We start from the raw sequence: 27,359 nt of genomic DNA, 5'->3' as shown, positions 1-27,359 counted from the left end.
TTCTGCCCCCCCCCCCCCCCCCCCCCCCTTTCGAGGCTTATGTTCACTGGAGAACTGCCCAGCCAAGCTGCAAAGAATGGTCCGTGCAAATGTGGCAAGGAGTGGGAGGGTGAAATTTTTGTGACTAATTTGGCTAAATTAAGTGTTAAAAGGAAAAGCAGATGGGGCTGATGTGTGTGCGTGCTCTTATGGAGCAGGGGGGTTCATTGGAATGGTGGAAGGGTCTTGTTTCGGGGGGATTCAGGGGCAGAGAGTGAGCAGAGCTGGCCCCTCACCCAGCCAGAGCAGTGGCCGGAGTCGTTCACCGGCGAAAGTTGCTGGAGGGAAGGCAAAGATTTCGGTCTCACTGTCAGCATCGCGGAAAGCCACCCGCCCGCCAGCATAATCCAAAGCCACCTCGATGCGTCGGGGCACGCGGCTGTGGGGCAGAGATGTGGGGCTGGGCCAGGTGAGAGCCCGTAGCTGCCCCAACCACTGCCCCACGGCCCAGACCCCTCGTTCGGGGCTGAGACCGAAGCAGCCCTTACGGGACATGAATTCCCGAGCCACCCCCAGTGCCCAGTCGGGACCGGGACGAACCTCCACAGCCCAGCGGTGCCGGCCCCCCCGAGAAGCCCTGCAGACCCAAAACGCAGCGGAGAGACTCGAAACGCTCGGTTCCCGAGGGAAGAGGAGCCAGGGGGGATTCCCGGCGTCCTGCGGTCCGGCCGTCTGCTGACACCAGGATTTGGGGGGTGAGCTGTAGCCGGGTCCAGCGTCACGGTTGCTGGGAGGGGGAGAGGGGTGTTAGGGGGGCTTGGTGCATCCTGGTATTAGCTCCAAATATTGCACTTGAGCATCAGTTCTGCATGTTGCACCAGCCCCAGGCACTGCAAAAGAGCATCAACTTGAAATATTGCACCCAAGCTTCTGCCCTGGGTGTTGCACCAGAGCATCAGCTTCAAGTCTTGCACCTAATTACCAGCTCTAAATGTTGCACTGAAACATCAGCTTCAAATACTGCGTCTGAGCATTGCACTGGAGCTTTAGCACCAAGTATTGCACTTGAGCATCCACCCTGGGTGTTGCACTGGAGCATCGCTCCAAATATTGCACCTGAGCATCAGCCCAGGACTCTGCACCCAGGTGTTGCACCAGAGCGTCAGCTTCAAATGTTTGCACCTGATTATCAGCCCTAAATATTGCACTAGAGCATCCGCTTCAAATATTGCGCCCAAGCATCAGTCCCAGGCATTGCACCAGGGCGTCAGCTCCAGATTTTGCAGCTGAGCCCCAGCTCTGGATGCTGAACCTGAGCATCAGCCCCAGGTGCTGAACCCATCTGTCGTCCTCGAAGCCCAACTCACCTCTCCGGTATCCCCCTGAGTCTTCCTCCAGTGAGCACCCCACGATGTCTGGAAATAGAAAGTGACCCCGGAGACTTGTAACCCTGGATCCAGCCCTGCCCCATGTGTCCCCCTCATTCCTCATCACATGGAGAGGGTGAAACTGCTGGAGGTGGGACCCTCAAACCCTCTTTGTGTGGTGCATTGCCCCCCTCTGCACCTAATTCATGTCCCAATTTGGGTGCTGGTTAACACCTAGAAGCCCTCTGCACCTCCCACCTGCAGTTGCCCACCCCCTAAGGCTGCTATAAAAGGGATAAATCCCTGAAATGTTCTTAATTAAAGGGACATTTATGATGCTTGGACCTTCCAGCCAAACTCTGTGAAACCCGAGGAGGTCTCTGCACTCCCCCAACCCCGCTCCTAGCTCCCATTTCTGCCTACTAAATCCCCCCTTTTTGCCAGTTTTTTCCCCTCCAAACACCTTTAAACTGCATCACTGCCTCTGCCAGCATGTTGGTTTTCAGGGCAAAATCCTCGAGTTCCGCTTCCAGCTCCGGCATCAGCGGCAGCGACGGCTGCGCCCTCCACTCTGTGCACCTCGGGGTGAGGGGGGGCAAATCGGTGTGTTTAATGTGAGGAAATCCCCAAATTTCCCTTCCCTGTGCTGAAGAACCATGGGGAAAGCTTTATTTCCCCAGGAAAAGCTCCAGCTCCTTCCTGCAAGATGTGATGATAGATTCTACGCTTCCCTCCACCGCCTTCCCCCCCCCAGGCTCTGGATTAACCATCAACCCTCCCAACTCAAAAGCAAAAATCCCTGGGGAAAAGGATGCAGGGTGAGGAGGAGACCCGCAAAACGGAGGCTTTTGGCCCAAAAACGGCATTCCAGGTGGTGCTTTTTGGCCCCGGTACCTGCTCAGGGTGATTTGGGCATCCTGGAGAGGAAGGGAGAGAAATGCTCAGGGCTGTTTACCAGGGAATAAAAGCCAAAAGGGGGAAAACAAGAGGGATTTTGGAAAAAGATTTGGCTCACCCGTAGCAGGTCACTGTCTGGTTGCCGGCACTTGGCCTGGAGCTCGGAGCGGCGTTGCTGGAGCCGGGCCATTTCGGCGGCTTCACCACGTCGCTGCTCCTCCAACCTTAGGCGCAAGCGGCCAAGACGGATCAAGAACCGTGATTCCTGCTCACCCAGCACCCGCCGAAGCCCTTCCAGCACCGCCAGCAGCTTCTGCTTCTCGGCATCAACTCTGCTCTGGGAGATGAAGGGAAAGGAGAAGGATGCTGGAGGGGGGGATGAAGCATTTTGTCCCCCCACAGTGCACCCCAACAGCGGGAGCACCCACCAGCATCTCCTGTCTTGTCTCCTCTGCTGCTGCCGCCAGCCCAGCACGTCGCTCATCCTCCTCTTGCAGGGCTTTTAGGGAAGCTTCAAACTGGTCCTGCAACCAAGAAAAGGGGTTTTGGCTCCTGAAGGTGAGGGGAAAGGCCGGGGCGGGGGTTGGGAGGCTGGGACCCCTAAAGCACCCAGGATATAGCCAGCACGGGTGGCCTCATCCTCCTCTCCAGCTGTGCTGAAGCAGATGTGTGCACCTATATCCACTTCATAATTAGTTTGTAGCTATGCGATATGTATACCCACACCTTACCTATACAGATTTATAAATACGTAGTGCTGTATGGTCACTATGGGTCTTCCAGCCCCCCATCCCTCCATGACCTCCCCTAAAAAATCCCCACCAGCCCTTTTAAACACCCCAGCCCTCCTTTGTTCCCCCCTCCTTGCACCCCCAGCTGGGCCCAGACCCCCTTTGGGGACCCCCATTTCCCTTCCGCACCCGGAGGCGGAGCAGGAACCTCCAACAGCGCAGGCGCTGGGTGACTGCAGGAGCTTTTAAACTACTCATCTTCAGAGTTTTTGGTTCCCCAAACTTCCACCCACCCCCTCACCCCCCCCATCCCACCCCATGCATACTTAAGCCTTAGCAAACTGCGGTATTTCACCTCAATTTTTACTTTTGGATGCTCAAAGTGCTTTCCCCTCCCCGCCCCCCCCCCCCCCCCCCCCCCCCCCCAAATAATGGGGAAAAGCTTTGCCACATCTGCAAATACATATTTGTGTGGCTGACTTTTAATGGAAATCGGGTTTTTAGCATCACTCAGGCAGGGAGAGGGGGTTGGACTGGGTTTTCACTCACCCTGTACCAGCAAGCAGCCTCTTCAAGGGGCACGGCGGGGTGGGCACGATGCTCAGCACAGGTGGTGCAGAGGAGCCTCCCATCCCGGCGGGAAAAAAAGGGTGAGGGGTTGGTGGTGCCGCTGGCAAAGCTCCTCTGCCGCCGGCATTGCCAGCTCCTGGACGGCTGCCACCACATTGGCCAGTTGCCGATTGGGACGGAAGCCACCGTGGGGGAAAGGTAAACGGCACTGGGGGCAAGACCCAGCTCTGGAGGCATCCGCGGAGCAACGTTCAAGGCAACGGCGGCAAAAATTGTGCCCGCAACTCAGGATCATGACAGGATCATGGAAGAAATCCAAGCAGATGGCGCAGGTGATTTCCTCCTGGAGATGTTCCACAGCGTTTCCCGCAGCCATGACTGGTGTGACGGGGTTGTTTTTATGAGCATTCAGAGAAATGCCCACGCAAAGGGGCTGGGCAATGGTTTTCCTGGAAGCGGTGACGGGGCAGGAGGCTGGTGTCGGCATCTGGAACCTCACAGGGAAAAGCAACGCAGCGCTTATCCGACTTTCCCACCGCCCCAGCAATAAAAAAAACCCCAAGGACAAGGCTAGCGAGGATTTAATGACAGCAGGGGAACACAGGCAGCGGCTGTCAGGGTTTTAAGAGGGTGATTTATTTGCAAGGTGAGTTTTTTACCACTCCAGCTGCACAGGGGGCGGGGTTGGGGGGTTGAGAATAGCTGTAGAAAGGAGGGATTAATGCAGGAGTGCAACAAGTGGGCAGAGTTCCTGCTACATCCCGCAGAGCTCACCCGTCTATTAGCTGTGCGACAGCAATAAACCCAGTGGGGGGTTTATGGTGAAATTAAAACCCGCTGCTAAACCTTAGCACCCAAATTGGGTATGAAAAATAAAAAGCGGGGGGTGGGGGGGGTGGAAAGAGCTATCTGGTGCAGGATCTGTGGGTGGAAGTGGTGTTAGTGGCCCATCCTAGGAATGAATAATGTTAATGCAGTTGTATAATAAAATTATTTCAGGGAACCAGACTGAGTGAGGGTCTTTGAGCTGGAAGTTTCATTTGTATAGAATATAGCCCACGTAAAAATAATTTTTAAAAGAGACTGATCATGTATTATTATAGTTACGAATAAGGCTGATAAAGCAATAAAATAAGTTGGATATTCCCAAACTGTAAAAAGCACAGCTTGCTGATCCCTAGGTTAACCAGCTTTGGTTTCTCTCCAGGAAAACGCAGCCCCTTCCTCAAGGGAAAGCAGAGGGGCTGCCAGACCCCCGCGCCCGGCTGCAAGCAGGGCAAAAATAGGCAAGAGCGACGCAAAAAACCCACCGGGCCGCTGCTACCCACGTGAAAACCCCGTTAATAGACCTGGAGTGGCCCGTGCGGGAGCGGGGACTGGGGCGGGGGCGAACCTTGGCCGCGGAAGAGAGGATCGGAAGAATCTATTCTCATTGGTTGACTCGGGCAGCCAATGGGAAGCCTCAGCGCGTCCGACGGCCAATAAGAACCGTCGTTTGCGATCGCCTTTCCCTCTATTCACACCCGTGAGGAGCTTCGAGGGTGCGGCGCGGCAGAGCGCGATGCGACGGGACGGGACACAACAGGAGAAACCAAACGAAATAAATCCCAAATTTTCATCTCTAATCACATGTCACTGCACAAAAGGGGGCAAAAAAAACCCTATCCGAACCTCTTTTTTTTTTTTTTTTTAACTACGTGATTTTTGAGGAAATACCTGCAGTAGAATTTTGATTAACAGCTAAGACTTATAATTAATCAGGTTTTAGTTGTTTGGGATGCTTATTGCCCCTTTCCAAGGCGGATCTCAGCCTGCAAGAGGCTTTTGGCAGCAGAAGGAAAAACCAGGGTTGTGTTAAATACAAATATTTTCCCAGAAAGTCTAATTTTTGTGCAATTACGTTATTTATACACACATGTATAAAAAAATACCACTGCTCGTGGCTTATTAAAATTCTATTTTTTGGTGATGAAGAGCTACCGGAGTCACAGTGCCTTGGTGTGAACATGCGTCACACCCCGCTTGACTTTTTGGGGGAATTTCTATTATTTTAGGACAATTACATAGACTGTGCCTGCAGGGCCACGAGAAGCCGCGGTGCGGGTGGGTGAACCCAGCGCCCGTGGGAGTGAGGTGCGTTGGTTTGGGGGGGGGGACCCATTATGGCGCCGGCGGGATGGGGAAAGGCGGGCGGAGGCCCGTGGGCGTTGACGCGGTGGCGTGGGGCAGGGAGGGGGCGGGGGCATGACGTGGCAGGCGCTGATTCGGCGGCGTCCGGCGCGGGGGGTATATAAGGCGCCGCCGGGCAGCGCTGTGGCGCAGTCAGGAGGAGGCGGCGGGCGCGGCGGGAGCGCGGCTGGAGAGCGGCGGGGAGCGCGGCTGGAGAGCGGCGGGAGCGCGGCTGGAGAGCGGCGGGGAGCGCGGCTGGAGAGCGGCGGGAGCGCGGCTTCGGCGGCGGCGGCGGGCTTTGCGGCCGCCCCGAGGGACGTCGCGAAGCCCGGTGGCCTGGAAGCATGGGTAGGCTGTTGGAGCGCCGACAGTCGCTGCTGCTGCCGGCGCCGCCGCTAGCTCGGTGGTGCCCAGGGCTGGTTCTGGACACGATGTGTTTTTCAATGGTGTGCTGACAGGTTGTAGTAGTTTGGTAGTAGGAAAATAATTATAAGTAAAGAATGGAGCTTGAGGCAAAGTAGCGGGTGTTCAAACACAGCAATTTTGAATCCAAAACCAGAATTTGCTGTAGTAAGTGATGGGTTGGAGTGTTGGAGCAGTCTGTATTGGCTGTGTGGAGATGGAGCAAGTGGAGACAGCTAACGAAATCTATCTGTGCCCTGCTAAGGTCAGGGGATGGGGGATACTTCAAAGGCACTGATGCAGTAGTAGCAGCCAGGGAAATGACAGAGAAGCAGTAAAGGCTGCTGGGGGTGTGGAGGGTGCTGGAGGGCAAGCTTCAGGAAGGAGGTGGATGGAGCAGTAAATACTTAACCTAATGGATTTTTTTAGGAGCCATCCCAGCATGGTCAGTTGAGGATGCGGGGCTGTGATGTGATGGCGGTGGGAGGGTGTAGGTGTGGTGCCTGGCTTTCCCCCTGGACGCGATGGGGCCACGGTGGGTTATTTTGAGGTGAGCTGGCTCTGCATTGAGAGGTGTGAGGTATGAATGAAAGAGTTACACTGGGGTGGTCCTTGCTTCACGTTATGAAAAGAGCTGCATCAAGGGAAAGGTATGAGGTGCATATGGAAAAGCTGTAGTAAGAGTGGTTGTTGCGTGGTGTAATTAAAAGAGCTGCACTGAGGGCAGGGTGGTGGCGGGGAGGGGCTTGTATTGAGAGGAGGTGTGAGGGAATAATAAAAATTATATGAATGGGAGAGGGATGTTGGTACAAGGTGTACACTGAGCGAGTAGCTGTGTGAGGTGACGGTAGAGGTATGTGAAGGGGTGGCTGCTGCCGTGTGTCACTGAAAGAGCTGCACCGAGGGACAGGCGAGGCAGCGAGGGGCTATGCTGGGGCAAGGGATGTGTGAGGGGGTACAGCTCTGCCAAGGGACAGGGGAGGAGTAAGAGCCATGCTGAGGGGTGGCTGCTGCCGCGTGTCACTGAAAGAGCTGCACCGAGGGACAGGCGAGGCAGCGAGGGGCTATGCTGGGGCAAGGGATATGTGAGGGGGTAAAGCTCTGCCAAGGGACAGGGGAGGAGTAAGAGCCGTGCTGAGGGGTGGCCGCTGCCGCGTGTCACTGAAAGAGCTGCACCGAGGGACAGGCGAGGCAGCGAGGGGCTACACTGAGGGAAAGGGGATGCGAGGGAGCAATAAAGGCTGTGCCACAGGGAGGTGAGGGGGCAAACAGAGCTGTGTTGGGGGGGTGGTTGTTGCCGTGTGTCACTGAAAGAGCCGCACCGAGGCGCAGGGTGGTGTGTCCAGGGGTGGTTGTTGCCATGTGTCACTGAAAGAGCCGCACCGAGGCGCAGGGTGGTGATAGAGGTTGTACTTAACGGGAGATGTGAGGGGTTAATAAAAGCTGTGCTGAGAAAAAGGCGGGGGATGAGGAAAAGCGTCAAGGGGTGGCTGCTGCCGGGTGTCACTGAAAGAGCTGCACCGAGGGACAGGCGAGGCAGCGAGGGGCTACACTGAGGGAAAGGGGATGCGAGGGAGCAATAAAGGCTGTGCCACAGGGAGGTGAGGGGGCACACAGAGCTGTGATGGGGGTGGTTGTTGCCATGTGTCACTGAAAGAGCCGCACCGAGGCGCAGGGTGGTGTGTCCGGGGGGGGTTGTTGCCATGTGTCACTGAAAGAGCCGCACCGAGGCGCAGGGTGGTGTGTCCGGGGGTGGTTGTTGCCATGTGTCACTGAAAGAGCCGCACCGAGGCGCAGGGTGGTGTGTCGGGGGGTGGTTGTTGCCATGTGTCACTGAAAGAGCCGCACCGAGGCGCAGGGTGGTGTGTCGGGGGTGGTTGTTGCCATGTGTCACTGAAAGAGCTGCACCGAGGCGCAGGGTGGTGATACAGGTTGTACTTAACGGGAGATGTGAGGGGTTAATAAAAGCTGCGCTGAGAAAAAGGCGGGGGATGAGGAAAAGCGTCAAGGAGTGGCTGCTGCCGCGTGTCACTGAAAGAGCTGCACCGAGGGACAGGCGAGGCAGCGAGGGGCTACACTGAGGGAAAGGGGATGCGAGGGAGCAATAAAGGCTGTGCCACAGGGAGGTGAGGGGGCAAACAGAGCTGTGATGGGGGTGGTTGTTGCCATGTGTCACTGAAAGAGCCGCACCGAGGCGCAGGGTGGTGTGTCCAAGGGTGGTTGTTGCCATGTGTCACTGAAAGAGCCGCACCGAGGCGCAGGGTGGTGTGTCCAAGGGTGGTTGTGTGTCACTGAAAGAGCCGCACCGAGGCGCAGGGTGGTGATACAGGTTGTACTTAACGGGAGATGTGAGGGGTTAATAAAAGCTGCGCTGAGAAAAAGGCGGGGGATGAGGAAAAGCGTCAAGGGGTGGCTGCTGCCGCGTGTCACTGAAAGAGCTGCACCGAGGGACAGGCGAGGCAGCGAGGGGCTATGCTGGGGCAAGGGATGTGTGAGGGGGTAAAGCTCTGCCAAGGGACAGGGGAGGAGTAAGAGCCGTGCTGAGGGGTGGCCGCTGCCGCGTGTCACTGAAAGAGCTGCACCGAGGGACAGGCGAGGCAGCGAGGGGCTACACTGAGGGAAAGGGGATGCGAGGGAGCAATAAAGGCTGTGCCACAGGGAGGTGAGGGGGCAAACAGAGCTGTGATGGGGGTGGTTGTTGCCATGTGTCACTGAAAGAGCCGCACCGAGGCGCAGGGTGGTGTGTCCGGGGGTGGTTGTTGCCATGTGTCACTGAAAGAGCCGCACCGAGGCGCAGGGTGGTGTGTCGGGGGGTGGTTGTTGCCATGTGTCACTGAAAGAGCCGCACCGAGGCGCAGGGTGGTGTGTCCGGGGGGGGTTGTTGCCGTGTGTCACTGAAAGAGCCGCACCGAGGCGTAGGGTGGTGTGTCCAAGGGTGGTTGTGTGTCACTGAAAGAGCCGCACCGAGGCGCAGGGTGGTGATACAGGTTGTACTTAACGGGAGATGTGAGGGGTTAATAAAAGCTGCGCTGAGAAAAAGGCGGGGGATGAGGAAAAGCGTCAAGGAGTGGCTGCTGCTGTGTGTCACTGAAAGAGCTGCACCGAGGGACAGGCGAGGCAGCGAGGGGCTGCACTGAGGGAAAGGGGATGCGAGGGAGCAATAAAGGCTGTGCCACAGGGAGGTGAGGGGGCAAACAGAGCTGTGATGGGGGTGGTTGTTGCCATGTGTCACTGAAAGAGCCGCACCGAGGCGCAGGGTGGTGTGTCCGGGGGTGGTTGTTGCCATGTGTCACTGAAAGAGCCGCACCGAGGCGCAGGGTGGTGTGTCGGGGGGTGGTTGTTGCCATGTGTCACTGAAAGAGCCGCACCGAGGCGCAGGGTGGTGTGTCGGGGGGGGTTGTTGCCATGTGTCACTGAAAGAGCCGCACCGAGGCGCAGGGTGGTGTGTCGGGGGGTGGTTGTTGCCGTGTGTCACTGAAAGAGCCGCACCGAGGCGCAGGGTGGTGTGTCCGGGGGTGGTTGTTGCCATGTGTCACTGAAAGAGCCGCACCGAGGCGCAGGGTGGTGATACAGGTTGTACTTAACGGGAGATGTGAGGGGTTAATAAAAGCTGCGCTGAGAAAAAGGCGGGGGATGAGGAAAAGCGTTAAGGGGTGGCTGCTGCCGCGTGTCACTGAAAGAGCTGCACCGAGGGACAGGCGAGGCAGCGAGGGGCTATGCTGGGGCAAGGGATGTGTGAGGGGGTAAAGCTCTGCCAAGGGACAGGGGAGGAGTAAGAGCCGTGCTGAGGGGTGGCCGCTGCCGCGTGTCACTGAAAGAGCTGCACCGAGGGACAGGCGAGGCAGCGAGGGGCTGCACTGAGGGAAAGGGGATGCGAGGGAGCAATAAAGGCTGTGCCACAGGGAGGTGAGGGGGCACACAGAGCTGTGATGGGGGTGGTTGTTGCCATGTGTCACTGAAAGAGCCGCACCGAGGCGCAGGGTGGTGTGTCCGGGGGTGGTTGTTGCCATGTGTCACTGAAAGAGCCGCACCGAGGCGCAGGGTGGTGTGTCGGGGGGTGGTTGTTGCCATGTGTCACTGAAAGAGCCGCACCGAGGCGCAGGGTGGTGTGTCGGGGGGGGTTGTTGCCATGTGTCACTGAAAGAGCCGCACCGAGGCGCAGGGTGGTGTGTCGGGGGGTGGTTGTTGCCGTGTGTCACTGAAAGAGCCGCACCGAGGCGCAGGGTGGTGTGTCCGGGGGTGGTTGTTGCCATGTGTCACTGAAAGAGCCGCACCGAGGCGCAGGGTGGTGATACAGGTTGTACTTAACGGGAGATGTGAGGGGTTAATAAAAGCTGCGCTGAGAAAAAGGCGGGGGATGAGGAAAAGCGTTAAGGGGTGGCTGCTGCCGCGTGTCACTGAAAGAGCTGCACCGAGGGACAGGCGAGGCAGCGAGGGGCTATGCTGGGGCAAGGGATGTGTGAGGGGGTAAAGCTCTGCCAAGGGACAGGGGAGGAGTAAGAGCCATGCTGAGGGGTGGCCGCTGCCGCGTGTCACTGAAAGAGCTGCACCGAGGGACAGGCGAGGCAGCGAGGGGCTACACTGAGGGAAAGGGGATGCGAGGGAGCAATAAAGGCTGTGCCACAGGGAGGTGAGGGGGCAAACAGAGCTGTGATGGGGGTGGTTGTTGCCATGTGTCACTGAAAGAGCCGCACCGAGGCGCAGGGTGGTGTGTCTGGGGTGGTTGTTGCCATGTGTCACTGAAAGAGCTGCACCGAGGCGCAGGGTGGTGTGTCGGGGGGGGTTGTTGCCATGTGTCACTGAAAGAGCCGCACCGAGGCGCAGGGTGGTGTGTCCGGGGGGGGTTGTTGCCATGTGTCACTGAAAGAGCCGCACCGAGGCGCAGGGTGGTGTGTCGGGGGGGGTTGTTGCCATGTGTCACTGAAAGAGCCGCACCGAGGCGCAGGGTGGTGTGTCCGGGGGGGGTTGTTGCCGTGTGTCACTGAAAGAGCCGCACCGAGGCGCAGGGTGGTGTGTCGGGGGGGGTTGTTGCCATGTGTCACTGAAAGAGCCGCACCGAGGCGCAGGGTGGTGTGTCTGGGGTGGTTGTTGCCGTGTGTCACTGAAAGAGCCGCACCGAGGCGCAGGGTGGTGTGTCGGGGGTGGTTGTTGTTGTGTGTCACTGAAAGAGCCGCACCGAGGCGCAGGGTGGTGTGTCCAGGGGTGGTTGTTGCCGTGTGTCACTGAAAGAGCCGCACCGAGGCGCAGGGTGGTGTGTCGGGGGTGGTTGTTGTTGTGTGTCACTGAAAGAGCCGCACCGAGGCGCAGGGTGGTGTGTCCAGGGGTGGTTGTTGCCATGTGTCACTGAAAGAGCCGCACCGAGGCGCAGGGTGGTGATAGAGGTTGTACTTAATGGGAGATGTGAGGGGTTAATAAAAGCTGTGCTGAGAAAAAGGCGGGGGATGAGGAAAAGCGTCAAGGAGTGGCTGCTGCCGTGTGTCACTGAAAGAGCTGCACCGAGGGACAGGCGAGGCAGCGAGGGGCTACACTGAGGGAAAGGGGATGCGAGGGAGCAATAAAGGCTGTGCCACAGGGAGGTGAGGGGGCAAACAGAGCTGTGATGGGGGTGGTTGTTGTGTGTCACTGAAAGAGCCGCACCGAGGCGCAGGGTGGTGTGTCCGGGGGTGGTGGTGGTTGTGTGTCACGGAAAGAGCCGCACCGAGGCGCAGGGTGGTGTGTCCGGGGGGGGTTGTTGTTGTGTGTCACTGAAAGAGCTGCACCGAGGCGCAGGGTGGTGTGTTCGGGGGTGGTTGTTGCCGTGTGTCACTGAAAGAGCCGCACCGAGGCGCAGGGTGGTGTGTCGGGGGGGGTTGTTGCCATGTGTCACTGAAAGAGCCGCACCGAGGCGCAGGGTGGTGTGTCTGGGGTGGTTGTTGCCATGTGTCACTGAAAGAGCCGCACCGAGGCGCAGGGTGGTGTGTCCGGGGGTGGTTGTTGCCGTGTGTCACTGAAAGAGCCGCACCGAGGCGCAGGGTGGTGTGTCGGGGGTGGTTGTTGCCATGTGTCACTGAAAGAGCCGCACCGAGGGACAGGCGAGGCAGCGAGGGGCTATGCTGGGGCAAGGGATATGTGAGGGGGTAAAGCTCTGCCAAGGGACAGGGGAGGAGTAAGAGCCGTGCTGAGGGGTGGCCGCTGCCGCGTGTCACTGAAAGAGCTGCACCGAGGGACAGGCGAGGCAGCGAGGAGCTACACTGAGGGAAAGGGGATGCGAGGGAGCAATAAAGGCTGTGCCACAGGGAGGTGAGGGGGCAAACAGAGCTGTGATGGGGGTGGTTGTTGCCATGTGTCACTGAAAGAGCCGCACCGAGGCGCAGGGTGGTGTGTCCGGGGGGGGTGGTTGTTGTGTGTCACTGAAAGAGCCGCACCGAGGCGCAGGGTGGTGTGTCCGGGGGGTGGTTGTTGCCGTGTGTCACTGAAAGAGCCGCACCGAGGCGCAGGGTGGTGATAGAGGTTGTACTTAATGGGAGATGTGAGGGGTTAATAAAAGCTGTGCTGAGAAAAAGGCGGGGGATGAGGAAAAGCGTCAAGGGGTGGCTGCTGCCGGGTGTCACTGAAAGAGCTGCACCGAGGGACAGGCGAGGCAGCGAGGGGCTACACTGAGGGAAAGGGGATGCGAGGGAGCAATAAAGGCTGTGCCACAGGGAGGTGAGGGGGCAAACAGAGCTGTGATGGGGGTGGTTGTTGTGTGTCACTGAAAGAGCCGCACCGAGGCGCAGGGTGGTGTGTCCGGGGGTGGTGGTGGTTGTGTGTCACGGAAAGAGCCGCACCGAGGCGCAGGGTGGTGTGTCGGGGGGGGTTGTTGCCGGTGTGTCACTGAAAGAGCCGCACCGAGGTGCAGGGTGGTGTGTCGGGGGTGGTTGTTGCAATGTGTCACTGAAAGAGCCGCACCGAGGTGCAGGGTGGTGTGTCCAGGGGTGGTTGTTGCCATGTGTCACTGAAAGAGCCGCACCGAGGCGCAGGGTGGTGTGTCCAGGGGTGGTTGTTGCCGTGTGTCACTGAAAGAGCCGCACCGAGGCGCAGGGTGGTGTGTCCGGGGGGGGTTGTTGCCATGTGTCACTGAAAGAGCCGCACCGAGGCGCAGGGTGGTGTGTCGGGGGGTGGTTGTTGCCATGTGTCACTGAAAGAGCCGCACCGAGGCGCAGGGTGGTGTGTCGGGGGGGGTTGTTGCCATGTGTCACTGAAAGAGCCGCACCGAGGCGCAGGGTGGTGTGTCGGGGGGGGTTGTTGCCATGTGTCACTGAAAGAGCCGCACCGAGGCGCAGGGTGGTGTGTCGGGGGGTGGTTGTTGCCGTGTGTCACTGAAAGAGCCGCACCGAGGCGCAGGGTGGTGTGTCCGGGGGTGGTTGTTGCCATGTGTCACTGAAAGAGCCGCACCGAGGCGCAGGGTGGTGATACAGGTTGTACTTAACGGGAGATGTGAGGGGTTAATAAAAGCTGCGCTGAGAAAAAGGCGGGGGATGAGGAAAAGCGTCAAGGGGTGGCTGCTGCCGCGTGTCACTGAAAGAGCTGCACCGAGGGACAGGCGAGGCAGCGAGGGGCTATGCTGGGGCAAGGGATGTGTGAGGGGGTAAAGCTCTGCCAAGGGACAGGGGAGGAGTAAGAGCCGTGCTGAGGGGTGGCCGCTGCCGCGTGTCACTGAAAGAGCTGCACCGAGGGACAGGCGAGGCAGCGAGGGGCTACACTGAGGGAAAGGGGATGCGAGGGAGCAATAAAGGCTGTGCCACAGGGAGGTGAGGGGGCAAACAGAGCTGTGATGGGGGTGGTTGTTGCCATGTGTCACTGAAAGAGCCGCACCGAGGCGCAGGGTGGTGTGTCTGGGGTGGTTGTTGCCATGTGTCACTGAAAGAGCCGCACCGAGGCGCAGGGTGGTGTGTCCGGGGGGGGGTTGTTGTTGTGTGTCACTGAAAGAGCCGCACCGAGGCGCAGGGTGGTGTGTCCGGGGGGGGTTGTTGTTGTGTGTCACGGAAAGAGCCGCACCGAGGCGCAGGGTGGTGTGTCGGGGGGGGTTGTTGTTGTGTGTCACGGAAAGAGCCGCACCGAGGCGCAGGGTGGTGTGTCCGGGGGGGTTGTTGTTGTGTGTCACGGAAAGAGCCGCACCGAGGCGCAGGGTGGTGTGTCGGGGGTGGTTGTTGCCATGTGTCACTGAAAGAGCCGCACCGAGGGACAGGCGAGGCAGCGAGGGGCTATGCTGGGGCAAGGGATATGTGAGGGGGGTAAAGCTCTGCCAAGGGACAGGGGAGGAGTAAGAGCCGTGCTGAGGGGTGGCCGCTGCCGCGTGTCACTGAAAGAGCTGCACCGAGGGACAGGCGAGGCAGCGAGGGGCTACACTGAGGGAAAGGGGATGCGAGGGAGCAATAAAGGCTGTGCCACAGGGAGGTGAGGGGGCAAACAGAGCTGTGATGGGGGTGGTTGTTGCCATGTGTCACTGAAAGAGCCGCACCGAGGCGCAGGGTGGTGTGTCGGGGGGGGGTTGTTGCCATGTGTCACTGAAAGAGCCGCACCGAGGCGCAGGGTGGTGTGTCCAGGGGTGGTTGTTGCCATGTGTCACTGAAAGAGCCGCACCGAGGCGCAGGGTGGTGTGTCGGGGGTGGTTGTTGCAGTGTGTCACTGAAAGAGCCGCACCGAGGCGCAGGGTGGTGTGTCCAGGGGTGGTTGTTGCCGTGTGTCACTGAAAGAGCCGCACCGAGGCGCAGGGTGGTGATACAGGTTGTACTTAATGGGAGATGTGAGGGGTTAATAAAAGCTGCGCTGAGAAAAAGGCGGGGGATGAGGAAAAGCGTCAAGGGGTGGCTGCTGCCGGGTGTCACTGAAAGAGCTGCACCGAGGGACAGGCGAGGCAGCGAGGGGCTACACTGAGGGAAAGGGGATGCGAGGGAGCAATAAAGGCTGTGCCACAGGGAGGTGAGGGGGCAAACAGAGCTGTGATGGGGGTGGTTGTTGCCATGTGTCACTGAAAGAGCCGCACCGAGGCGCAGGGTGGTGTGTCCAGGGGTGGTTGTTGCCATGTGTCACTGAAAGAGCCGCACCGAGGCACAGGGTGGTGTGTCCAGGGGTGGTTGTTGCCATGTGTCACTGAAAGAGCCGCACCGAGGCGCAGGGTGGTGTGTCCGGGGGTGGTTGTTGCCATGTGTCACTGAAAGAGCCGCACCGAGGCGCAGGGTGGTGTGTCCGGGGGTGGTTGTTGCCGTGTGTCACTGAAAGAGCCGCACCGAGGCGCAGGGTGGTGTGTCCAGGGGTGGTTGTTGCCATGTGTCACTGAAAGAGCCGCACCGAGGCACAGGGTGGTGTGTCCAGGGGTGGTTGTTGCCATGTGTCACTGAAAGAGCCGCACCGAGGCGCAGGGTGGTGTGTCCAGGGGTGGTTGTTGCCGTGTGTCACTGAAAGAGCCGCACCGAGGCGCAGGGTGGTGTGTCCGGGGGTGGTTGTTGCCATGTGTCACTGAAAGAGCCGCACCGAGGCGCAGGGTGGTGATACAGGTTGTACTTAACGGGAGATGTGAGGGGTTAATAAAAGCTGCGCTGAGAAAAAGGCGGGGGATGAGGAAAAGCGTCAAGGGGTGGCTGCTGCCGGGTGTCACTGAAAGAGCTGCACCGAGGGACAGGCGAGGCAGCGAGGGGCTGCACTGAGGGAAAGGGGATGCGAGGGAGCAATAAAGGCTGTGCCACAGGGAGGTGAGGGGGCAAACAGAGCTGTGATGGGGGTGGTTGTTGCCATGTGTCACTGAAAGAGCCGCACCGAGGCGCAGGGTGGTGTGTCCAGGGGTGGTTGTTGCCATGTGTCACTGAAAGAGCCGCACCGAGGCGCAGGGTGGTGTGTCGGGGGGGGTTGTTGCCATGTGTCACTGAAAGAGCCGCACCGAGGCGCAGGGTGGTGTGTCCAGGGGTGGTTGTTGCCGTGTGTCACTGAAAGAGCCGGACCGAGGCGCAGGGTGGTGTGTCCAGGGGTGGTTGTTGCCGTGTGTCACTGAAAGAGCCGCACCGAGGCGCAGGGTGGTGTGTCCGGGGGTGGTTGTTGCCATGTGTCACTGAAAGAGCCGGACCGAGGCGCAGGGTGGTGTGTCCGGGGGTGGTTGTTGCCATGTGTCACTGAAAGAGCCGCACCGAGGCGCAGGGTGGTGTGTCGGGGGGCGTTGTTGCCATGTGTCACTGAAAGAGCCGCACCGAGGCGCAGGGTGGTGTGTCCGGGGGTGGTTGTTGCCATGTGTCACTGAAAGAGCCGCACCGAGGCGCAGGGTGGTGATACAGGTTGTACTTAACGGGAGATGTGAGGGGTTAATAAAAGCTGTGCTGAGAAAAAGGCGGGGGATGAGGAAAAGCGTCAAGGGGTGGCTGCTGCCGTGTGTCACTGAAAGAGCTGCACCGAGGGACAGGCGAGGCAGCGAGGGGCTATGCTGGGGCAAGGGATATGTGAGGGGGTAAAGCTCTGCCAAGGGACAGGGGAGGAGTAAGAGCCGTGCTGAGGGGTGGCCGCTGCCGCGTGTCACTGAAAGAGCCGCACCGAGGCGCAGGGTGGTGTGTCCAGGGGTGGTTGTTGCCATGTGTCACTGAAAGAGCCGCACCGAGGCGCAGGGTGGTGTGTCGGGGGGGGTTGTTGCCATGTGTCACTGAAAGAGCCGCACCGAGGTGCAGGGTGGTGTGTCGGGGGGGGTTGTTGTTGTGTGTCACTGAAAGAGCCGCACCGAGGCGCAGGGTGGTGTGTCCAGGGGTGGTTGTTGCCGTGTGTCACTGAAAGAGCCGCACCGAGGCGCAGGGTGGTGTGTCGGGGGGGGTTGTTGCCGTGTGTCACTGAAAGAGCCGCACCGAGGCGCAGGGTGGTGTGTCGGGGGGGGTTGTTGCCATGTGTCACTGAAAGAGCCGCACCGAGGCGCAGGGTGGTGTGTCTGGGGTGGTTGTTGCCGTGTGTCACTGAAAGAGCCGCACCGAGGCGCAGGGTGGTGTGTCGGGGGGGGTTGTTGTTGTGTGTCACTGAAAGAGCCGCACCGAGGCGCAGGGTGGTGTGTCCAGGGGTGGTTGTTGCCGTGTGTCACTGAAAGAGCCGCACCGAGGCGCAGGGTGGTGTGTCGGGGGTGGTTGTTGTTGTGTGTCACTGAAAGAGCCGCACCGAGGCGCAGGGTGGTGTGTCCAGGGGTGGTTGTTGCCATGTGTCACTGAAAGAGCCGCACCGAGGCGCAGGGTGGTGATAGAGGTTGTACTTAATGGGAGATGTGAGGGGTTAATAAAAGCTGTGCTGAGAAAAAGGCGGGGGATGAGGAAAAGCGTCAAGGAGTGGCTGCTGCCGTGTGTCACTGAAAGAGCTGCACCGAGGGACAGGCGAGGCAGCGAGGGGCTACACTGAGGGAAAGGGGATGCGAGGGAGCAATAAAGGCTGTGCCACAGGGAGGTGAGGGGGCAAACAGAGCTGTGATGGGGGTGGTTGTTGTGTGTCACTGAAAGAGCCGCACCGAGGCGCAGGGTGGTGTGTCCGGGGGTGGTGGTGGTTGTGTGTCACGGAAAGAGCCGCACCGAGGCGCAGGGTGGTGTGTCCGGGGGGGGTTGTTGTTGTGTGTCACTGAAAGAGCTGCACCGAGGCGCAGGGTGGTGTGTTCGGGGGTGGTTGTTGCCGTGTGTCACTGAAAGAGCCGCACCGAGGCGCAGGGTGGTGTGTCGGGGGGGGTTGTTGCCATGTGTCACTGAAAGAGCCGCACCGAGGCGCAGGGTGGTGTGTCTGGGGTGGTTGTTGCCATGTGTCACTGAAAGAGCCGCACCGAGGCGCAGGGTGGTGTGTCCGGGGGTGGTTGTTGCCGTGTGTCACTGAAAGAGCCGCACCGAGGCGCAGGGTGGTGTGTCGGGGGTGGTTGTTGCCATGTGTCACTGAAAGAGCCGCACCGAGGGACAGGCGAGGCAGCGAGGGGCTATGCTGGGGCAAGGGATATGTGAGGGGGTAAAGCTCTGCCAAGGGACAGGGGAGGAGTAAGAGCCGTGCTGAGGGGTGGCCGCTGCCGCGTGTCACTGAAAGAGCTGCACCGAGGGACAGGCGAGGCAGCGAGGAGCTACACTGAGGGAAAGGGGATGCGAGGGAGCAATAAAGGCTGTGCCACAGGGAGGTGAGGGGGCAAACAGAGCTGTGATGGGGGTGGTTGTTGCCATGTGTCACTGAAAGAGCCGCACCGAGGCGCAGGGTGGTGTGTCCGGGGGGGGTGGTTGTTGTGTGTCACTGAAAGAGCCGCACCGAGGCGCAGGGTGGTGTGTCCGGGGGGTGGTTGTTGCCGTGTGTCACTGAAAGAGCCGCACCGAGGCGCAGGGTGGTGATAGAGGTTGTACTTAATGGGAGATGTGAGGGGTTAATAAAAGCTGTGCTGAGAAAAAGGCGGGGGATGAGGAAAAGCGTCAAGGGGTGGCTGCTGCCGGGTGTCACTGAAAGAGCTGCACCGAGGGACAGGCGAGGCAGCGAGGGGCTACACTGAGGGAAAGGGGATGCGAGGGAGCAATAAAGGCTGTGCCACAGGGAGGTGAGGGGGCAAACAGAGCTGTGATGGGGGTGGTTGTTGTGTGTCACTGAAAGAGCCGCACCGAGGCGCAGGGTGGTGTGTCCGGGGGTGGTGGTGGTTGTGTGTCACGGAAAGAGCCGCACCGAGGCGCAGGGTGGTGTGTCGGGGGGGGTTGTTGCCGTGTGTCACTGAAAGAGCCGCACCGAGGCGCAGGGTGGTGTGTCCGGGGGGGGTTGTTGCCGTGTGTCACGGAAAGAGCTGCACCGAGGCGCAGGGTGGTGTGTCCGGGGGTGGTTGTTGCCATGTGTCACTGAAAGAGCCGCACCGAGGCGCAGGGTGGTGTGTCGGGGGGGGTTGTTGCCATGTGTCACTGAAAGAGCCGCACCGAGGTGCAGGGTGGTGTGTCGGGGGGGGTTGTTGTTGTGTGTCACTGAAAGAGCCGCACCGAGGCGCAGGGTGGTGTGTCCAGGGGTGGTTGTTGCCGTGTGTCACTGAAAGAGCCGCACCGAGGCGCAGGGTGGTGTGTCGGGGGGGGTTGTTGCCGTGTGTCACTGAAAGAGCCGCACCGAGGCGCAGGGTGGTGTGTCGGGGGGGGTTGTTGCCGTGTGTCACTGAAAGAGCCGCACCGAGGCGCAGGGTGGTGTGTCTGGGGTGGTTGTTGCCGTGTGTCACTGAAAGAGCCGCACCGAGGCGCAGGGTGGTGTGTCGGGGGGGGTTGTTGTTGTGTGTCACTGAAAGAGCCGCACCGAGGCGCAGGGTGGTGTGTCCAGGGGTGGTTGTTGCCGTGTGTCACTGAAAGAGCCGCACCGAGGCGCAGGGTGGTGTGTCGGGGGTGGTTGTTGTTGTGTGTCACTGAAAGAGCCGCACCGAGGCGCAGGGTGGTGTGTCCAGGGGTGGTTGTTGCCATGTGTCACTGAAAGAGCCGCACCGAGGCGCAGGGTGGTGATAGAGGTTGTACTTAATGGGAGATGTGAGGGGTTAATAAAAGCTGTGCTGAGAAAAAGGCGGGGGATGAGGAAAAGCGTCAAGGAGTGGCTGCTGCCGTGTGTCACTGAAAGAGCTGCACCGAGGGACAGGCGAGGCAGCGAGGGGCTACACTGAGGGAAAGGGGATGCGAGGGAGCAATAAAGGCTGTGCCACAGGGAGGTGAGGGGGCAAACAGAGCTGTGATGGGGGTGGTTGTTGCCATGTGTCACTGAAAGAGCCGCACCGAGGCGCAGGGTGGTGTGTCCAGGGGTGGTTGTTGCCGTGTGTCACGGAAAGAGCCGCACCGAGGCGCAGGGTGGTGTGTCCGGGGGGGGTTGTTGCCGTGTGTCACTGAAAGAGCCGCACCGAGGCGCAGGGTGGTGTGTCCAGGGGTGGTTGTTGCCGTGTGTCACTGAAAGAGCCGCACCGAGGCGCAGGGTGGTGTGTCCAGGGGTGGTTGTTGCCATGTGTCACTGAAAGAGCCGCACCGAGGCGCAGGGTGGTGTGTCCGGGGGTGGTTGTTGCCGTGTGTCACTGAAAGAGCCGCACCGAGGCGCAGGGTGGTGATACAGGTTGTACTTAACGGGAGATGTGAGGGGTTAATAAAAGCTGTGCTGAGAAAAAGGCGGGGGATGAGGAAAAGCGTCAAGGAGTGGCTGCTGCCGTGTGTCACTGAAAGAGCTGCACCGAGGGACAGGCGAGGCAGCGAGGGGCTGCACTGAGGGAAAGGGGATGCGAGGGAGCAATAAAGGCTGTGCCACAGGGAGGTGAGGGGGCAAACAGAGCTGTGATGGGGGTGGTTGTTGTGTGTCACTGAAAGAGCCGCACCGAGGCGCAGGGTGGTGTGTCCGGGGGTGGTGGTTGTTGTGTGTCACTGAAAGAGCCGCACCGAGGCGCAGGGTGGTGTGTCTGGGGGGGTTGTTGCCATGTGTCACTGAAAGAGCCGCACCGAGGCGCAGGGTGGTGTGTCCGGGGTGGTTGTTGCCGTGTGTCACTGAAAGAGCCGCACCGAGGCGCAGGGTGGTGATACAGGTTGTACTTAACGGGAGATGTGAGGGGTTAATAAAAGCTGCGCTGAGAAAAAGGCGGGGGATGAGGAAAAGCGTCAAGGAGTGGCTGCTGCCGTGTGTCACTGAAAGAGCTGCACCGAGGGACAGGCGAGGCAGCGAGGGGCTATGCTGGGGCAAGGGATGTGTGAGGGGGTAAAGCTCTGCCAAGGGACAGGGGAGGAGTAAGAGCCGTGCTGAGGGGTGGCCGCTGCCGCGTGTCACTGAAAGAGCTGCACCGAGGGACAGGCGAGGCACTGAAGGCCCCACACCGAGGGAAGGGAAGGTGCGCGGGGAGTAATAAAGTTGTGCCGAGGGAATGTAAAAGCTCTGCCGTGGGACGGTTGCTGCCCTGCGCTGCTGAAAGCTGCAGCGACGGGCAGGGGAGGCGTTAAGGGGTTACAGCTGAAGGACGGGGGATGCGAGTGGGTAATAAAAGGTGAGATAAGGGGTAGAAACTCGGGGAGGGGTCGGCTGCTGCCTCGTGTCGCTGAAAGCTGCCCCGAGGGACGGCCGGTGCCGGTGTCACCGGCAGAGCTGCGCCATCAACGGCTCCTCCCCGCGGGGCCGGGACTGGCGGTGGTTTCAATCGGGTCCGGCAAGCGCCTGGGCGCCGGCGGGTGGGGGTCGCGCCCGGCGGTGCAGTTCTCAACCAGGTCCGCACCGCGCCGGCCAGGACTCAGGCACCGCAGCACTGTGCTTTGCTGCTGCCTCCTCCCCGGCCCCTCCAAAGCGATATTTTAAAATTTATCTGATGCGATAAAATGTGGGGTTTGGTGTTAATTTTGTTTTGTTATACTAGTGGCAAGCAGCAGCACCTCTGCCACAAGCTGGGTTTCAAGGTAAAGACACAAGGCAGCTGCTGGGGGTAAATTTGGGGTGGAACTGGCTTTGGCAGGATCTGCGGCTCCTGGTTCCGTGAAGATCTGAATTGGGAGGGAGTTCTGTGTATAAAATGTTCATTTTGTGGGGGCACAGGCAGCACCTGGGTGTCCAGAGGGAAAAGCGGCATCCCCCAGGGTCTGGCTGCTGTACCTGCGTCCTGCATCTCGCAGGTTGAGCCCTCGGCAGCTGCTGGCCGGCTCCTGGCCTCAGTGTGGCTCTCCAGTCTTGTCCTGCCCTTCCTCGTCCCGCCGCACGCTTGCTGCTCCGATCTGGCAGGAGCTGTGGAAGTGGTGCTGTGCTGGGCACTGGAGGTGCCTTGACTGAGGGGAAACACAGGTCAGAGGCTGAGACCACCTTAGGGGCAGGAATGAGGAAACGGGAAAGTCCCCGCACCTTTTTGCTCTGCACTGGGATAGCTGCTGGTTCCCGGCTGTGTTTGGGGTCTCCCTGTGTCTGTAAGGAGGCAGGAGGTGAGTGGTGCTGTGCCTCCTGCTGCCTTCCCTTGAATAACCTTTTCTTCCCAAAATGCCTCTGATTTCTCCCAAAATAACCCAGTTCCTTCTAGATACCTCTGAATTCCCCCACCCCCCAAATAACCTGTAAATTCTCCCAATCTCTAATGCCTCTGAATTCCTTCAGGGCCTCCTGGGGAGCGTCCTGCTGCTGGCGGCAGGAGCTCAGGCTCTTCCCCAGCTGGGGGGGGAGCCCGGAGGGGAGGTGAAGCATCATTTCGCTCCAACTGGGAAGAGAAACGATGGAGACAGATGTCACACGAGGGGTGTGTCACCGAGCTGAGCCCCTCACCACACTCGGGGTGACAAGGTGGGGGAAGCAGCCAGGTGCCACATACCTGTTTTGGATGTTCCCATTGTCTTAAAAGCAGGGGGGAAAGGGAGAAAAGGGGGGTTCAGGACCCCATAGGTAGCACTTTGGGAGAGCTTTTCAAGGAGGAGGGGTCTCACCTGGGGCAAGCACTTGGCCTCCAGCTGCCTGATGAGCCTGTGGAGCTGTGTGATCCCCTCAGCCACCTGCAAAGATTTTTCTGCCTGGGTGGCTTCGAAGGCAGCATCCAGCACTGCCTGCCGCCCCAGCACTGCCTGCTCCTTCTCCACCAGGAACTGGCGCAGCCACTCAAACTTGGCCCTGACGTGGCACCGCTCAGCTTCGCTCCTCTCCTGGAAGAGGGAGAAAAAAAAGAAAAATCCACCGAGTCCACACATGGCCCCCACACCCGAATTTTTTCCCTTTCAAGCTGAAGGACAAAGCGCTTTGGCTGGACTCAGGGGGGCCATAACACTGGGGCAGAGCTGGGGATGTGCTTAATTTAATAACTGGACTGTAATGAAGCGTGTCACCTGATGCTGCTTTTCCCTTCCCTGTTGCCATTCTCTTTTTATGGTCGGTCCAAAATCAAGCAGGATAAAGGGTTAATTCCATTTTAATGAGCGTCTGCAGGAGTGGGCTGGAAACTAGGACCACGCGTGGCAATCGGTCGGCTGAGGGGAATGTGCTCGAGCTGGTCTGGACAACAATTAACATGACGAGATGTTTGCAGAGCACAGGGGAGTGGGGGACGGCTGGCGCCAAGGAAAGGTAACACCTTGCTGTTAATTGCTGGTAGTTAACCACCAATCGGGGATTGCCTAGGATGCAAGGCTTAGCCTCAAGAAGCAATCTGTTTAAAACACGCAGCTTCTGAAAGTGTATAAAACCTCGTGCTTCTGTACAATAAATTGACATTTGCTTGCATCAAGCTGCGTCCCGTCTCTTCATTCGCCGCAAGCGTCCATTCAGGACTTGACCTGGGATGAAAATAAGATTATTCAAAGCAGAGAAATAAGCAGCTGCATGTTGAGGTGACGCTCACCAAACCTGCTCAGGATCTGCACCAGCGGCTCTGACCAGGTTTGGGGCTTTGTAGGGGCACTAGGACGCATTGTAGAGACAATCCTGTGTGTTTCGGGGGCGGGGAAAAATACACCCAAGGACCCATTTTGGCTGAGGGGACCCTTACCAGGTAGTCCAGGCGTCGCTTCTCTTCACTCACTTGCCAATCCAGGAACTCTGCCAATGCCTGCCTTAGGGATCACAGGTGAAACTGGATTGCCTCCTGAATGCATAAAAAAAAAAAATTTTTGTTAAAGCAATCGGCTTGGCTTATTTATATAACCCTGCCTTTAAAATCTTAAATTATTTGGGGGGGCTGGGGGGAAGGAAATAATCTCCTGGCCAGAAGCCATCTCACTGCCTTCCCTTGAAAGCAGGAATCGTCTCACTTTAAATTCCTCCCACAAAGAGGACTGGGTGCTGTATCTTTCTTTGTTTTTCCTCCAAGAAATTTAAATATTTTCACTTTGCACTGGTTGGTTTGGTTTTTTTTTAAGGGGGAAGAGGCCTGATTGGTCGTAGGAAGGTGAACTTACCTCGCAGGTCTCAGCGGGTCCCCCAAAAAGCTTCGTGGCTGCAGCCCTTGGCTGCTTGTCCATTGCTGCTGGTTGGTCCCAAGGGGATTTTGCCTCTTCGACACCTGGAGACGATGACAGCGGTGACGTGGCCGATCTCGGCACGGAGGTTTTACACTACTGCTATGGCCATGCTTCCCTCCCGGTGAGAAGGAACCGGTGCTGGCACGGTGGCCTTCCTTCGAACCGCCGCGCTCGGCTCCTGGCACAACCTTCACAGGTGGGAAAAGCAAATTTCCTCACCCACCGTGCCTTTCAACATCCTTTATCTCCCCTAGGCTGTCTCATTTCCAGGCTTTGCTGCCTCATCCCTTGCCTGGAAGCTGCTCCCATCCTTGTCTCTGCTTTCCCTTGCTCAGCACCATCATGCAGAACAGGCTGCAGCCACATTTGGGGACTTGAGGAGTAGAAATGTAACCCACTTCTTCCCTGCAGTGCACTGCAAGAATGCACAGGTTTTGCACTGCCTTTTTTTTTTTTTTCTCCTCCTTCCCTGACACCTATATTGAGAAAATAAATGGCCCTGCAATGAGGGGGGGAAAAGGTGCAATTGGAGGGTGCAGGAGGCGTCTGAGCTCTCGCAGCCCCGTCTGTGAGCAGGAGATTGGAGGTCTCCTCCCTCCCCGGCTGATAAAAGCTGGTGGAGGCAGAGATGAGACTGAGCTTTTGCTGAGCCTGTGCCAGAGGCTGGGGGGTTTGGGGGGAAATCCCAGGGGAGGGGAAAAAACCAAGTGGAGAAGAAGCTGGTGGAGGAAAAGCAGCTGGAGGAACCCCAAAGTGGTGCCAGTGCTGCCAAGGAAAACACTGAAAGGTTGGAAAGAGGGGAAAATCCCGGTGCTGCGGGTGGGTTACATTGCCCTGCTGTGTTTTGGGGGGAAAAGGGGATTTTTGAGCACTCTTCCCATCCTATCAATAAGAGAAGGAAAGCAGACTCATCCCTGCTTTGCCCTCAGGATGTTGTGGTTTGTGGTTTTTTTTTAGATTTAAAGGTGTTTTGTGGTGTTCGGTCATGGTTATTCTTTGCTTCTCATCTACCCGTAACAATCTGGCTGGGGAAGTTTGGGTGAGAAACGGCACAACTCCTGCTTTTATCTTCATTTAAAGGTGATTTTCCCCACCTTTTCCCCCACTTTTACTCATCCACCTGCTGCTTTAATTCCCCTCTCTGCAGTTTTGCCGCAGAAAGCGTGTGAAAAGAAGCAACCTGTTTATTTTTTAGCATCGCAGCGTGGTGTATTCAACAATTTTGGGGCTTTGTTACTAATTTCCAGTGGCCTTTGCTGTAGGTGACTGCTTGTTTGCACTCAAAACCACACACCAGGTTGTGGAGGATGGATCTGAGGCCCTTTGACGCCAGCCCTTATCTCCCCCGCACACATTTTCCCCTGGGGCCAGCAGCAAATTTCTCCACTTCTTGCAGGACTTTTCTGGATGTGGGGAGAGGTGGACTCAGCTTATCTCAATTTCAAGGATTTTTCTCATTCATGTAAATGTCATAGGATTTGATTGCCCAAGAAAATGAATGGTGGAGGCAGAGATGGATATAGGGTGACTTCATCCCTCAAGCCCTCAGCCAGCACAAGGAATGGGGATTTTTTGGGTGAAATCATATCCACAAGGCAGATGGGTCCATCCCAACGTGCTCCTCATCTTCCCTTTGTAATCAGTGGGGAGTTAATAGCTTTAATCCACCTCTGTGGGTCTTCCCGTAAACAAACCAAGTTCCTTTGCAACTGCTGGAGCTAAAATGGCATTTTCTTTCCAGTTTTTTGATTAAATGCAGTGGTTTAGTTTGTTTTCTGACATAAAAGGGGTGGAAAGCTGAGATGTGCCCTTTTGCAGGGCAGTAATTTTATTCTTTCTTTCCCTTTTCTGTGTCTCCAGCCAGGAAGGGAGGACGTTGCAGGCGTGATGGCTTTCTACCTCAAACCACGGCCACGCACGTGGGATCTTGCCTTGGACTACCACACGGTGAAACAGTTTGAAGGTAACCAAAGGCAGCTGGAGAGGAACAAAAGTACCAATTCCTGTTTTCTGGGCTACATTCAGTGAGATGTCCGTTAGAGCTGGAGATCCTCCAGTTCTACCTTCTATCTCCCCATTGCCAACCTCCGCCTCTTGGCTCCTCTGTGTCCAACCTCAGCTGGAGGTCCTCCATCTCCCACCTCCGTCTTTTGTCACTTCCAGCTTTGCCTGGAGGAGGACCTCCATCTCCCACCTCCATCTCCAACCTCACGCTTTCTCCTTGCAAAGTAACCAGTGAAAGGACTGTTGGGGGCTTGCATCTGCTGCACCCGAGTTGGGCTTCTAATGCCTTCTCTGTTTTGCTCACCAGTGGATGTGACCCTGGATCCAGCCACAGCGGGTCCCGAGGTGATCCTCTCCGAGGACCTCAAAGAGGCCACCTGGGGCAGACCTGGACACCGGTGGCCTGAGGGTCCAGGCCAGTTCGACACGGATCCGTGCATGTTGGGCAGCGAGGGCTTCACCTCAGGCCGTCACTACTGGGAGGTGGAGGCCCATGGGCGCTTCTGGGCTGTTGGGGTGGCCCGTGAGTCGGTTCAGAGGAAAGGCCGGGTCCTCTTCAAGCCCAGCGCTGAGATTTGGGGCTTGCAGAAGTATGATGAGCTCTGCGTGGCCCTCACGGCACCTTCTAACACCTCTGTCCCGCTCCTCAACGGGGAGATCGGGGTCTACCTGGACTACGAGCTGGGACAGGTCTCCTTCTATGCTGTTGGCAGCCGCCAACGCATCTTCACCTTCCCCGTGGCCTCCTTCAGTGGGGAGAGGGTCTTCCCCTACTTCTGCGTGCTCCTCTCCACCATCAGACTGTCCCCCAAGGGTTGATATGCCAGCGGGATCCCCGTGAAGGTGGTTGCAAATGCTCCTTGATGCCCCTCCGCTCTGATTTTCCAGGTCTTGGAGTCATTTTGACCTCACCTCATGGTCCTACCTCCACCTTAGATGTCTCTGGTTTGGGTTACAGCCAGGGGGTTTCAGGTCCCGGCTCGGTGCGTCTCATCTCACCTGAAAGCTGCTGCTGTTAATTTGTCCTAAGGTTGTTAATGGGAGCTGGGCTTCTCTGAGCTGGTTTTAAGCTGAAAACTTGGATTTTTCCCTCCCAAGCTCGGCCCCCTCTGAAGGTTTCTTTTCCTCTACCTTGACGCTGGTCGCTGGCTGGGCTTCCACACGCAATTTAAAATCGGAATTTTTGCCGGCTGTGCGTTACTACCAGCCACTACCTCAGCTTAAAATTGATTTTTGCCATCATGAGGCTGTGCTCATGCTTACTTTCCCCTCATTTTCTTCTGCTCTTTGCCATGCTCAGTATGTATTTCTCAGTAATTAACGTGTGATTGATTATAAATGTGCTCAGAATA

The 27,359-nt window shown here is 58.1% G+C and overlaps 2 protein-coding genes and 1 long non-coding RNA gene across 14 annotated transcripts; 1 reads left to right on the top strand and 2 right to left on the bottom strand.

Moving 5' to 3' along the window:
* Positions 1 to 19: 19 nt before the first annotated feature.
* LOC101924603 (tripartite motif-containing protein 15-like) lies at positions 20 to 3,913 on the bottom strand. 4 transcript variants are annotated; one of them, XM_055792536.1, is made up of 8 exons: positions 3,524 to 3,913; positions 2,672 to 2,767; positions 2,362 to 2,580; positions 2,241 to 2,263; positions 1,810 to 1,925; positions 1,347 to 1,394; positions 580 to 766; positions 20 to 418 (listed from the first exon to the last, which is right to left on the bottom strand). In XM_055792536.1, exons 1-8 carry the CDS (start codon positions 3,779 to 3,781, stop codon positions 241 to 243), a joined length of 1,125 nt encoding a protein of 374 aa, XP_055648511.1. In that variant the 5' UTR covers positions 3,782 to 3,913; the 3' UTR covers positions 20 to 240. The 4 variants fall into 4 exon arrangements, with proteins under 4 accessions (XP_055648511.1, XP_055648509.1, XP_055648512.1 ...); XM_055792534.1 differs by having other exon boundaries at positions 20 to 766; XM_055792537.1 differs by lacking the exon at positions 3,524 to 3,913 and adding an exon at positions 2,975 to 3,077 and having other exon boundaries at positions 20 to 766.
* On the top strand, positions 3,880 to 27,359 carry LOC101924772 (butyrophilin subfamily 1 member A1-like). 9 transcript variants are annotated; one of them, XM_055792554.1, is made up of 5 exons: positions 3,880 to 4,190; positions 23,902 to 24,199; positions 24,961 to 25,083; positions 25,864 to 25,966; positions 26,315 to 27,359. In XM_055792554.1, the coding sequence occupies exons 4-5, from the start codon at positions 25,891 to 25,893 to the stop codon at positions 26,824 to 26,826; spliced, it is 588 nt and encodes a 195-aa protein (XP_055648529.1). In that variant the 5' UTR covers positions 3,880 to 4,190; positions 23,902 to 24,199; positions 24,961 to 25,083; positions 25,864 to 25,890; the 3' UTR covers positions 26,827 to 27,359. The 9 variants fall into 9 exon arrangements, 8 of the variants coding, with proteins under 8 accessions (XP_055648529.1, XP_027637758.1, XP_055648531.1 ...); XM_055792556.1 differs by lacking the exon at positions 3,880 to 4,190 and adding an exon at positions 6,046 to 6,061; XM_055792555.1 differs by lacking the exon at positions 3,880 to 4,190 and adding an exon at positions 23,333 to 23,422.
* Positions 22,605 to 24,015, bottom strand: LOC106112293 (uncharacterized). The gene is made up of 3 exons (XR_008745039.1): positions 23,941 to 24,015; positions 23,532 to 23,627; positions 22,605 to 22,692 (listed from the first exon to the last, which is right to left on the bottom strand). It is a non-coding gene; the product is annotated as an uncharacterized LOC106112293 (long non-coding RNA).

The sequence above is a fragment of the Falco peregrinus genome, chromosome 21, assembly GCF_023634155.1.
Source record: "Falco peregrinus isolate bFalPer1 chromosome 21, bFalPer1.pri, whole genome shotgun sequence".
In the NCBI taxonomy this organism is placed as follows: Eukaryota; Metazoa; Chordata; class Aves; order Falconiformes; family Falconidae; genus Falco; species Falco peregrinus.
This window is presented reverse-complemented; position numbering and strand designations above follow the sequence as displayed.